The 13,161-nt window shown below is 40.1% G+C and overlaps 3 protein-coding genes across 4 annotated transcripts; 1 reads left to right on the top strand and 2 right to left on the bottom strand.

Annotated features, from left to right (window-relative positions):
* Window positions 1-3,825: 3,825 nt before the first annotated feature.
* On the bottom strand, window positions 3,826-4,823 carry LOC130744955 (uncharacterized). The gene is made up of 3 exons (XM_057597112.1): window positions 4,358-4,823; window positions 4,103-4,227; window positions 3,826-4,014 (listed from the first exon to the last, which is right to left on the bottom strand). Exons 1-3 carry the CDS (start codon window positions 4,821-4,823, stop codon window positions 3,826-3,828), a joined length of 780 nt encoding a protein of 259 aa, XP_057453095.1.
* A 314-nt stretch (window positions 4,824-5,137) lies between these two features.
* Window positions 5,138-6,337, bottom strand: LOC130744954 (putative protein FAR1-RELATED SEQUENCE 10). The gene is made up of 2 exons (XM_057597111.1): window positions 6,218-6,337; window positions 5,138-6,136 (listed from the first exon to the last, which is right to left on the bottom strand). Exons 1-2 carry the CDS (start codon window positions 6,335-6,337, stop codon window positions 5,138-5,140), a joined length of 1,119 nt encoding a protein of 372 aa, XP_057453094.1.
* Window positions 6,338-7,453: 1,116 nt separating this feature from the next.
* On the top strand, window positions 7,454-11,705 carry LOC130747021 (protein DETOXIFICATION 40-like). Of its 2 annotated transcripts, none has more exons than XM_057599833.1 (7): window positions 7,454-8,004; window positions 9,309-9,940; window positions 10,021-10,098; window positions 10,197-10,435; window positions 10,588-10,706; window positions 10,829-10,915; window positions 11,005-11,705. In XM_057599833.1, the coding sequence occupies exons 1-7, from the start codon at window positions 7,636-7,638 to the stop codon at window positions 11,092-11,094; spliced, it is 1,614 nt and encodes a 537-aa protein (XP_057455816.1). In that variant the 5' UTR covers window positions 7,454-7,635; the 3' UTR covers window positions 11,095-11,705. The 2 variants fall into 2 exon arrangements, with proteins under 2 accessions (XP_057455816.1, XP_057455818.1); XM_057599835.1 differs by having other exon boundaries at window positions 10,021-10,077; window positions 11,005-11,703.
* Window positions 11,706-13,161: the final 1,456 nt, after the last annotated feature.

Genomic DNA, 13,161 nt, shown 5'->3' with positions numbered 1-13,161 from the left:
AACCATCAAATAATAATGGCATTTTAATGGTTTTGTCTACCGTGCCTCATTTTCTAACTGAGGCAAGGTGGTGCAGTTTAATTTCCACCACTGGATTTAATACTTAAATAATAAGTGGTCCATATATAATGTTAAGAATAATCGCAATAATTAAACTACCCTTCACTCATTTTCTTTCTTCTTGTTTCTCTCACTTCCGTCGGAGAACATAGTCACTGTAACACCAAACTCAGTACAGTCCAATTATAATATTGTATGTGTGGGGTTTGGACCAATAAATTTCATCAAGAAATATGTGAACTCGTTTATGACTGTATATTCTTAAAGACAAAATTATAATTATTGTTTGTCTGAATTCAAATAGCAAACTCAATAAAACAGGTCAGTAAACCCAGAAAGCTAAAGAGTATAAAAGTTTCCCAACATTCATCCATTACTGAAGCATTGAAAAAAACGGATTCATTGGGGTGTCCTTTAGAGGTGGTGATGGCGCGAACCCGGAAAGAAAGGAGATGGCGACGACCGATTTGGGGCTAGGAAGGAGATGGTGATGCGTGACAGATCTGAAGGGGAGCGTGGTGCTGCGTAGCTAGGGAGTAGAAGGATGGCGGCAGCGTGGTTCTGGTTGAGGGAAGGAGATAGTGGTGCGATCATAAGGAAAACGAGATGGTGGCGGCGTGGCCATGGCAGCCATACGCAAGGATGGCACTGTGTCATGCTAATGAGTGGAAACAAATGGATCTGGTGCCTTTCTGGTTTATAAAAAAAAATTAACAGCATAGAAGGAAAATGAGAAGTTGAGAGAATTGATTTTTGGGTCACTGAGCAAGGAATTTTGTGGCTAGGTCAGATTCATTTTCTGGGTTTATTGTCGTGGAAATAGTGAGAGAAAAAGGAGAAGAATGGAAAGTAAAAAAGAAAAGTGGGTATTTTTGTAATTTGAGGTCAAACAGTAAGTGCACCACCGTGCCTCAGTTAGAAAATGAGGCACGGTAGACACAGCCCATTTTAATACACTCATTTTTTCATTTTTATCTCTTTTTCTATTACATTTTTTTTTTGGTAAGCACAACCCATGGTAAGTACAAGGGAAAAGAAAAGAAAAGGAAAAGGTCCATAGGACAATGTACAATGACAGAAAGAAAAAGAAACAGACAGCAAAAACAAAGCATAGAACCTTTTCCTAGCTATGCCACTCTTTTTCTATTACATCACATAGGAAGCTAATTCCTATCAAGCAAGAAAGCTAAGAACTCTAAAAGGTAAGCTAAGAAAATAAAGAGAAAGATAAAAATACTTCAATTTTCTTGTTATCCATTTCAACAGTAAGAGGTACGATTTATAGCTAAAGGTTAATTCTCTAGATGATCAACAAGTGACATCATCCTAATGCAAGGAATATACTAGAAACTTGACACCTAATAAGAGCATGGACATTAAAGTTAGATTAATAAAACTATAAACAATAAAAAGATAAACTGCATAGGGCCCAATAACCATAAGGCCCAATATCTATATTTTCATAAGAATGAGCCTTCTACCAATCACATTATATATATCATATTTATGATTTATCACTTATCTTTGTTTTCTTTATATCTCAACCAATTTCGTTTTTGAAAGTAACATTGTACTTCCCTTCAATGCACTTGTTCTTTTGTTGATAAAAAAAACTACCACAGTTTCTTTTGTTACTTTATTGGCTTAAAAGCACATTTGGTCCCCACGAATTTGAATTCTGCAAAATAAATCCCTAAACTATTTTTTTAGCATTCTTAGTCCCCATGTTTTGACGTGTTACCACAATTAGTCGTTCTGCTAGATTTTGGACAGTTTTTTCTTATGTGGATTTTTTTAAATGACTTAGAGAAAAGAGAACAAGGTTAGTAGGATAGAGGGCAGGCATGTGCCTATGTGCCTTGCCTGTGCCCCTCTTCTTCATCAACTTCATCTCCCAAACCCAGAATAAACCTAAAACCTTACATTCATCAATGCATCTAAAACTCCTTACATTTAATCTGCAACCAACAGCAAAAGATGCCCAGCCCCATCTTTCTTTCTATGAAACCAACAAGAAGATAACCACCAATCCTTGCAGATTCAGATTTCGACCTTTCCCCTTTCTTCTAGATCCAAATTCAACTTTTTCCCTTCCTCCCAGGTCCGTTATGAAGATCAATCGGGCTTTTCTTTCTGTTATTCTTTTTTTGTTTTTCATTTCTGGAGAGGCCCCCATCCACCGCTCCATGTGAACTGCTTCACGCATCGTACAATAAAGAGAATCCCACTCCAATTTCTTCTTGTCCTTATTCCCCAATTTTTCTTGTGAAGCTTTCTCTTCCACTCCTTATTGAATTGGGGTTTGTTTGATGGTGTTTCTAGGTCCAAGGAAGAGAGTTCAAAAGTACCCAGAACTTTGCGATCTGGATTGGTGTTTGTTCAATGGTGTTTCTGGGTCTTAGGAAGAGGGCTCAAAGGTACCCAGAACGAGATTGAAGGAGAAGAGGGTTCGAAGTTACCTAGAACGTCGCAATCTAGATTGGGGTTTGTTGGATGTTGATTCTGGGTCAAAGGAAGAGAGATCGAAGTACCCAGAACGAGATTGAAGGAAGATGGTTCAAGAGACCCATAAATTCGTGTTTTTAGAACGAGATTCTTGTATCTCCCCTCAACTACAATCTCGTTTTGACTATCTTGATAGAAATTTTCGTTCACGGTAGAATTTTCAGCCTTGGGCTATTTTTGTATTGATTGACTTGCTCTTATAGAATATAGATGATGATGTTATGGAGACAAAGATGATGAACGTGATGAGAAAGATTCATTCATATGTCTATGAGTTTTTTATTATGAATTATGATGGAAGTTGGGATGTAGATAATGAACTTGATGATAGAAATTGATATTTGGGTTTTTCTAGGTTTATGAGGAAGAAGATGAACATTCATCATGTTTTTAATTTAATTTTATTTTTTGATCAATTTTTTTATAGATTCCGTTAGTTTATAGACGGAAAACTAAAGAGAATTGTTATTCAGACCCCCCCTCACCCCTATTTAGATCGAAGGAAATTTTTGAAACCCGAAATTACCCTTTTCGAACGCACCCTTGTAGTGCGTTTCTCTCGCACCTACCCAAGGAGCGACGTAGACGCTCCTTAAACATGCGTTGCAGGCGCATGTTGAAGGTGCGATTAATTAGTGTCAGAGTTAATGTCACAGTGTCTGACTATACATAGGTAAGGCACATATATGCCCTTAGTGAAGTGCGTTAGTCGCGCAGTTACAAAGTGCGTGATATGAGTCGCTCTTTTTAAAGGCGTTAGCATCGCACCCTGAGCGTGCGTTGTTGACGCAGTTTCGTAGTGCGAGGTTTTGCAGAAACTTGACAGAAACAAGAATTCCAACATAAACATAAACTTTAACACAACAGAAACAGAAACTAAGATTATATTACATCTGTCATTGATACATTAATAAACTTCAAGTTAAATCATACTCCCTCCGTCCCTAATTATAAGCTAACATTGAGACTTTTTTTGTGTCACTAAATATAAGCTAACCTTGCAAAAGTTAATATTTCTTTCCATATTCACCCTTGCATTTATTGGTAGTGGAGCACCACCATTAGTAGTACAATGATGAAAAAGTGTTATCATAAATAGGGGTAAACATAGAAAGTTGTACATTTTTTTTGAAAACCAATGCATCAATTAAGGCTTTCTTAATAAGTGTGATTTTTACAACTTTAGCTTATAATTAGGGACGGAGGGAGTACATTATAATCTGTCAAAGATACATTACAACTAATATGAAAATTTGCAAACTAATCTTCAGCAAGATTTATGATTCCTCCATCGACCTTATGTATGTCTACATTTGCCTCTCGGGAGAGTTTGTTGAATAGGGTCATGCGATCCAAGTACGGTAGCTGCCAACCACGAGCTTCAACAGTACATTGATAAATCCATTGTGGATTAATCGTTGGCAAAGGAAAGTCAGTTGAAATAAGCACCTACATAATGATCAATATATTGTTAAGTATCTCATAAAGTTCATGTAATATAAGGTAAATTCATACTAAATGTAATATTGAGCAGTACCTTCACCCAGTGGCTGTTGTTGACAAGGAGTAAACATATAATCTGGTGCTCTGACGGATGTAGCACTGGACCGGTGAGAGGGAAGTAGGTGGCGCCCCCCGATTCGACAAGGTCACGAACACAACCTGGTACATTGTACCACAATGTGGCCCATATCCGGCACGGATAACCACTTCTCCTCCGTTGCAAACTCATTTGGAGCAAGATGCAAGACTTGTAGTACTTTTTCGTAATGTTTGTCGGTGCCATACATACCATGATAAACACCTTGCCGTAATGTAAACTCCTTTATCATGTCTTCTCGAACTTGCTTCCAATTTTGTTCTCCCTTACCCATCAAGTAAGAAATGCATCTATATCCACAATTGCCATCATTTTCAACATTGTGAATGTCAATGACATACTCACGGAGGAATTCGGGCACTTCATGGATGTAGTTGGCCGAGTAAACTTTGCATTTCAGGTGCTGTGGCGGGAGCTGAGCTGACTTGCTTGCTATCCTCTTGCTTCTCTTCTTAGGTGCAAATTGATTGGAAGGAATGCTCTTCCGTTTTGTTGACCGGGTCTTACGCCCCTTGCCTTGTGGAGCTGATGAGTTGCTACCTTGCTTTGACCCATGTACTGCATCAACATTCTTCCAAGAACCAGGAATGCGTCTGGTAGAACCCTTAGGTTCATTGGGCCGACCCCTTGTAGACAACTTGTTTGGAGGAGGACACATAGAAGTCTGAGTATGCAATCTCCCGAAGCCTCTCTTTGATAGTTTGTCTTCTTGAAACATTAGCTTCTTCAAACATCTTTGCAATGACTTCTAACTCTGTCGCAATGCTCAATCCCAAAACAGGTTGGGATTCATCAGGTGCAGATGTTGATGTGCATGTAACGGTCAATCGCATACTTCACAAACTTGTGCTTAAACGGCAACCAAGTTTCCTTAATGTAATTCATGAGGTCAGAGTGCTCCCCAACAAATGAACGTAAGAAGTCCATGCCTGCATTAAACTCCTCCGCTGACTCAGCATACATGACTCTATTCTATGCGTCTCCGACATCATCCCACATCTCCTTGTCTTGGATAATGAGCTTGCACTTTGCCTTCACACACTTAGTAATATGGAACTGGCATAGCAGGTGAGCTGCTGTAGGGAATGTGGCTGTAACTGCATTCATCAAAGCAGTGTCTTTGTCAGTAACCATGACTTTAGGCATGTCCTCTTCTTTAAGTAGCAACCCCCTTAGTTTTTCAAGTGCCCATGTAACTTCATGTTCACGTTCATTGCACATGTAGCCAAAACCGATTGTGTATGTGAATCCAACTGATGTCATGTCAACCATCTCCAACAATGGTATCATATACTTGTTGGTCTTGTGCGTGCTATCAAGCAAGACAATAGTAGGAAATTGGTTGAATAGTTGGATGGAAACTGGATGGGCCCAGAATAAGGACCGGATCACCGTGGAACCCTCTTCAGTTCTGGACCAGTGCGTGTACCTGTCTTCCTCCAACAACCCCATCAAGTGCTGCATCTCTGACAATTGTCCCCTCTTGGCCCTAATGTGTGCCATCCGCTCATTGTACACTTGCCTTATGGTAGTCACATTCTGAGGGTTGGCATCCTTCAATGCAAGCAACATGTTACCTAGCTTCACTCTATTGTCAACCATTTTAGCAACCATATCCTTTTCTTGACTTGTAAGGCGACCGGCATAGGCATGGCCAACCAGAGTCTCGGCTGGCTGATGGTTGTGGTCGCCACGTACTACAGTGAACCTCCACAAACCATCTTCTGATGTGTATCTCGCCTTGAGCCTGAACGGACAATCACATTTCTTGGTTCCTATCCCCTTCCGCACCAACACAGACTTGTATGGTTTGTACTTTCCGCTCATCTTGCACACCAAAGTAGCCACCTGTCTGCCTTTACTCCCACAGCCCTTGCTCCCACAATTAGACCTTCTAATTATGATCACAAAGCCATGTTGCTTTCCTACATTCTTAGCCCAATCCAAAAGCTCCTCTCGAGTAGAAAAAACCTACAAAATATTAACACATATACGCATCACATATAAATTCAACTTATTTGACATAAACTCACTCATTGGTTATGAAAATACCCTGTCTGTGGTAAATTGTTCTGTGTAGTCCGCTGCAATTGGCACATCATGTATATCTTCTACATTGGCTAATTTCCTTTCTTGTGGCATGTTCACTTCATATGACTCAGGGAGACTCATCCTGAAATGCAAAAGAAAATATGCAAATTGTTTACTGTTTCTGTTACAGGCCAGAAATGTATTAATCGCACGTTGAAAGCGCGTCACACACGCATCTTATAAGTGCGACAGCGACGCGGTTAAACAATACGTCTGGATAAATATAACAGATAAACGCACTATTAGAGTGCGTCCCTGTCGCACTCTCAGGATGCGAACCTGACACACACAAAGAGTACGGTGCTCACGCTTAATGAGAGTGCGATAGATCTAGATCGAGATTAGAGTGCAGTACCTTCACATATGACGACGACAACGGGGTAGGAGAAGTCGGGTGACAACGACGACCGCGGTAGCGACGTTGGTGATGGTGTTGGGTGAAGACGGCGGCGGTGGCGTGGGTGGTGGAGGCGGTGGCCGGCAACAATGTGGGAAGTTGAGAGTGGGTTTGGAAGAAGAAAGAGTATGTGGTGAGAGGGGGGTGAGGGGGGGGGGAGGGGGAGGGTTTCAACAAAGCATTAGGAAGAAGGTGAGGATGGATGGAGGGGTATTTTTCAAAAAAAAAATCATTAAGGGTATTTTAGACATTTCCATATTTTTGGGGGTCTAAAGAGGGGTGAGGGGGGGTCTTAGTAACAATTCCCAAAACTAAAATTGCAAACGGAGGATAATATCGGGGACTAAAAATGTTATTTTTAAAGTTTAGGGACTCATTTTGCACGATTCGCATTCGTGGGACCAAATGTACTTTTAAACCTACTTTATTTGTTCTTGTTGATTGTTATTTGGTCAATCATTAATGATATCATTCATTCGTATTTCCATCTTAAAATCGTGCAGTAGCTTAAGATCCAATTTTGCAGATTCATGTTGTCAAAGTTTCTGACATGGCCATTAACTATGCCAGCAATGATATACTAGAAAAACAAATTTAATAATTATTTAAAATCCATTCGCCCCGCGCGCGGGTTTTGTATTTGCAATCTTTGACAAATGACCATATACAAATGGTGTTGCTTAATTTCCCCATGCAGATTTTGCATCTTTGTAATTTTTTGGTTTGAATTATAGTTTTTTTACTATAGTCAAACCATAGTCACCCACAGTTAGGCCCACCAAATTAATATACCAGCGAGAAATAAAGAGAAGGGACCAGGTGCTTTGATAAAGGGAAGGGGTCAAGTGATGTCGTTTTTTGTCTTATCCTCACAAATAAATACTCTTGAAAGCTGCAATATACACACCATTTGTTTGTAATCACTAAGCCTCAAAGACATAGCCTCGCAAGGCTCATTGCACAACAATTCACAAACTTCCACATGGGTTCTCCTAAGCAAAAAGATGTAGATCATGGTCAACCACCTTTGCTAGAGCTTAATGACCACCCACCACCACCGTTGCCGCTGTCGTTTGCTGATTCATTCAGCGTGAAGCATGAAGGATCAGACGGTGAACTTGAGCGAATACTCTCAGACACTAGTGTTCCTTTTGCGCAGCGCTATGGATCTGCAACATGGATTGAGCTCAAGCTCTTGTTTTACCTTGCTGCTCCTGCTGTCATAGTGTACCTCATCAACTATGTCATGTCCATGTCCACTCGAATCTATTCCGGCCACTTGGGAAACCTTGAGCTAGCTGCTGCTTCCCTTGGAAACAATGGCATCCAACTCTTTGCTTATGGCCTCATGGTACGTATTCACCCTTGGAGCTTATAAAAAAACGTATTCACCCTTGGAAACCTTATTCAACAAAGTGGATGTTTAATACAGAATAAAAAATTACAGTTATCTGAGATAAAATTATAGTAGACAGAAGTTACTTTTCTTAGTATTTATGGTTGTCTACCATAATTTTGACTTCATCATTTAATCTTGTATCCAAAGATGAACTAAATGTGTGTTTACTAAATTGTGCATATGGGTTCAATGTGAACAAAACTCTATCCAATTTTTTAAAAAAGAATTTCTTTCAGATTTTATATTGACTTATTTTAAAAAATTTCTTCTCATTTTTACTTATTTTTACTTTCGATACATTTTATTTTGATCTTGACATCTCCACTCCATTCAAAAACTATAGATGTTCCTTTTACATATTTTTTTTTATTTTTATCTCATTAAGATTATTTTCTAAGACTCCTTCAAAATAAAAAGCATTCAAACATAAATCACAATACAATAAATCATTTTCAATCGAACTCAGTTTTCTAAACTCACTCTCATCTTGACACAAACTCAATTTCATAAAATAATTTAATCCAAACGGTAAGATTGTTGACTCTCACCACACATTACAATAGAATGACATAAAATTAGAATGAAATCAGGGAGAGATAGAATGCATAATTATCTCTTAACCCCCAGCAAGCCGAGCGTTGGATTAAGGCCAACATGAACCTTAGAATGAAACAACTCAAACAATAGATGAGGCAACGCCTTTGTAAAAATGTCAGCAAGCAAGCTGAAGAGAAGTAGGAACATGACGGACCGCCAACTGACCAGAGGTGACTAACTCACGAACAAAGTGGCAGCCCAAGTTAATGTGTTTAGCATGCTTGTGAGAAACCGTATTTTGAGTTACGAATCAGGCACTCTGATTGTCACAAAGGAGAAGTGAAGTCTCAAGTATCCGGACACGAAGCTCACTATGAAGCAAATTACCTAACCAAGCAAATTCAGACGTCGTATTAGCCATAGTCCAGTACTCAGATTCAAAGCCAGAGTGGGCAACAAAAGGTTGCTTCCTAGAACTCTAAGAGAGAGATTGTCACCGAGAAAAAGAGAAAATCCATAAGTGGAGTGGCGAGTGCTTGTATAGCGAGCCCAGTCCGCATCACTGTAGCCAAGTACAATGGGTGACACAGAAAACCGGAAAGAAAGGCCAAAATGTTGGGTTCCACAAACATAAAAGTAGAATAAAATCAGGGACATATAGAATCCATAATTATTCGTTAACACAGACACACACTTAATTGATGTTTTTATATGAACAGTTGGGCATGGGGAGTGCGGTTGAAACACTATGCGGACAGGCATATGGTGCAAGAAAATTCGAGATGCTAGGCGTATACATGCAAAGATCAATCGTGCTTCTCTCATTAGCCGGCGTCGTTTTAACCATAATCTTCATCTTCTCCGAGCCCATCTTGATCTTCATAGGACAATCTCCAAGAATCGCAAAAGCAGCAGCACTCTTCATCTACGGCCTCATCCCTCAAATCTTTGCCTACGGTTTAAATTTCCCTATCCAAAAATTCCTCCAAGCGCAAAGCATCGTTGCTCCAAGCGCGTACATCTCATTTGCAACGCTGGTCTTGCACCTCGTCTTGAGCTACGTGGTAGTGTATGTGCTCGGGCTCGGGTTGCTAGGCGCGTCACTTATGCTTAGCGTGTCGTGGTGGATCGTTGTGATTGGGCAGTTTGTGTACATTGTGAAGAGTGAGAGGTGTAGGCACACATGGAAAGGGTTCACGTTTCAAGCGTTTTCTGGGTTGCCGAGGTTTTTCAAGCTGTCAGCGGCATCGGCGGTTATGCTGTGCCTAGAGACGTGGTATTTTCAAATTTTGGTTTTGCTTGCTGGGCTGCTTCCTCACCCGGAGTTGGCTCTGGACTCGCTTTCTATTTGGTAAGTGCTTTTTTCTGATCCTTCCAGCTTTTTTTCCTTTGTTTAGTTAAGTGACACCGCGAGTTTTTCTTATATTGCAGTACCACAGTGTCTGGATACGTGTTCATGATCTCTGTTGGATTTAATGCAGCTGCCAGGTTTGATTCTCTCTCTTTATAGTACGTACTATTTCTCAATTTCAATTCACTAGTGCTTGCGGTTGGAAATTGGAATAATAAATGACTTATGATGGAATAATGGATTTGATATAATGCAGTGTGAGAGTAAGCAATGAGCTAGGGTCAAGAAATCCAAAATCAGCCTCATTTTCAGTGGTAGTGGTGACAACGCTTTCTTTCATATTATCGGTTATTGAAGCACTCGTAGTGCTTGCGCTGCGAGATGTGATCAGCTATGTCTTCACGAACGGTGAAGAGGTTGCAGCCGCTGTCTCAGACCTTTGCCCTCTCCTTGCACTTGCCATTGTCCTCAATGGCATTCAGCCTGTCTTATCCGGTATGTAACTTCTATCATTTCATTTACATATGAAGTTAAGAGATTCACTCCAATGAAAGAATAAACAATTAATTATCAGTGAAGCATCCAGAAATTTTAGAAAGTTTGAAACTAATGCTTGCAGAATAACATGTATAAATGTATATATACAGGGGTGGCCGTTGGATGTGGATGGCAAACTTTTGTTGCATATGTAAATGTTGGCTGTTATTATGGAATTGGCATACCATTTGGTGCAGTTCTTGGTTTCTACTTCAAATTTGGTGCAAAGGTATGCTGATTGCTATTTTCCTCAACCAAAGGTTCTGATTTGAATTTGATAATGTGAAATGGATGCATTTTTTTTTTCATGTTTGCCATTTGCATATTGAGGTTTTGATGTTTGTTGTGCAGGGAATATGGTTGGGAATGCTAGCTGGCACGGTTTTGCAAACAATTATTTTAGTGTGGGTCACATTTCGAACAGATTGGAATAAAGAGGTAGGTAAAAACTAAAAACAGCTTCAATGTGAAAAAATGTGTGTGGCAAGCAAGTTATTTTGGTAATGAAATTTTGATTCATTGCGCAGGTTGAGGAGGCAACGAAGAGGTTGAATAAATGGGAGGAGTCGACTACAGAGCCACTTCTCAATAATGGAACATCTCCAAATGTGGAATAACTTTTTGTCATAACTCCATATAATTAAGTCAGGTCTTGCATTGTTAAGGGAAGAAATAAAAGCCAAGGACCAACGAAATTAAGTTTGGTAATTCTTTGCTTTTTATCTTGTCGGTGCGCAATGAGAACATAAAAGAGAGGCAGAGATTTAACGTGATTCGGGAAACTTCCATTCATTATAGCATCGTGGGATTTAGGCACAGCCCTGTTAGTGTGCTATTCTTGTTCATTTGGTCTCAGGTTGTCCTGCCTGGTTCCTTTTAGTTTGTTGGTGTTCTTGGGTACAACTTGTACCAATTTGTATATTTTTTTATTTATATATATAATACTTATTTGGCCTTCCAGAAAAAAATTATAGCATTCACGAAGTTTTCTTACTCAACTCTCACAAACTCAGCCTTCCGCATATACTTAGAGCACTTAGACTCTTAGTGGATAGGAAACTCCTCTCTGATTCACTCACCCTCATATGGTTGAGCTGGCTCACATTTCCCTCTCCCTCACATTTATAGGGGAGATTCAAGGGACAAAACCAAATATGGAAGCTTGATTCTGGAGGCTCTCCATGTGGAGGGCATGCTGTAATTGAGAGTTTAATTTGTTTAGTATGTTGTGGTAGAAAGTCTTGCAATATAAAGTATAAAAACATTAGCATGATTGGATAATGCATAATAAAAATGTAATGATATTCAGCGTTTTTGATCATATATTATTGTAACTTGTCTTATCCTTAAATTATTACAATCATATGTTTGGGGAATTATGTTGAATAATGATAGTAGTATAAAAATTAAATATTTTCACAAAAAATCTCTTTAATTAAAAATACAGTAACAAAGCAACGACACTATATATCACCCGCCCCCCACATCTGTATATCAATTGAGCAAGCAAGTTTAAAAAAGGAGTCTTTCCCCAGGATTCCCTGGATAGTTGAAGTGATGTAGAAAATTGATTTGGCCCTCAGATCAAATCAAGCAAGATTTCAAAAACCTCAATAGCAAAATAAAAAGTCTGATTCAACCTGGAACCATTTATGAAAATAGAGCAGTTTTTTTTTTTTGAAAGTATGAAAGTAGAGCAGTTGAATGAGGAGATATTGAGCTACTACCTATCAGAGTGTTTCGAGGCCACCGGAAGATTACTCTTAGTGGGTAAGATAGAGCACATGATGACTATCTCAGTCTCACTGTTGTGCTATGATGACTAGTGAGGTGTGAGAGATTTGTCCAACTAAGGAGAGAATGAGAGAGAGGGGGAGGGGAAGCAGTGGGGGGAACGGAGGATTTGCAGCGAGGGAGGCACAAGATGCAGGTTGGACAACGGTGTATGGTAGGAAGCGGGGGAATTTCACCTCGTACTTTTTCTCCAATTTTCCGGATAATTTTGGGGAGGAAGCGATGTGGAGGATCTTCAATAGGTATGACAAGGTTTGGGAGATCTATATCCCACAGAGGAAAACTAAACGAGGGATGAGATTTGGGTTTGTTCGGTATCGTGATGTCAAGGACCCTGGTGCACTAGAAAGACGTCTTGCGCAGATTGTGATCGGTGCAACGCCAGTCCATGTCAATCTAGCAAGGTATGCAAAAACCCATAGAGTGCCACATGGAACAGGAGCTCGGAATGTTCGCCAAGGAAATGGACCCAAGGTTCGCCAAGTTGGGCAGGCAGGTCATCGTAACAAGGTGCCCCAAACATATGCTCAAGTGGTGAAGTCAGGGAAGGGGAAGGAGGTTGTGGAGGAGACGGTGGGAGTGACGGAGCAATGTGGAATGGCGGCGATAGAATTGTGGAACGGACCAGCTGTGTCACAAGGTGATGAATGGCTGAAGAGAAGTCTGGTGGGTACCCTGACAAATTTAGAAGCCATACATTCTCTGAAAAACGCATTCATTGTGGAAGGCCACCTTACTCTTCAGCTTCGATACATGGGGGATAACATGGTTTTAATTTCTGGCCCAGAAGGAGTGCGTGTTGAGGAGGTACTGAATGGATCGGAGGATTGGATAAGGGAGTTTTTGGTGGAGTTGAAACCCTGGTCACCATTGATCGCACCTATTAGCAG

The sequence above is a fragment of the Lotus japonicus genome, chromosome 3 (genome assembly GCF_012489685.1).
Source record: "Lotus japonicus ecotype B-129 chromosome 3, LjGifu_v1.2".
NCBI classification, from domain to species: Eukaryota; Viridiplantae; Streptophyta; class Magnoliopsida; order Fabales; family Fabaceae; genus Lotus; species Lotus japonicus.
This window is presented reverse-complemented; position numbering and strand designations above follow the sequence as displayed.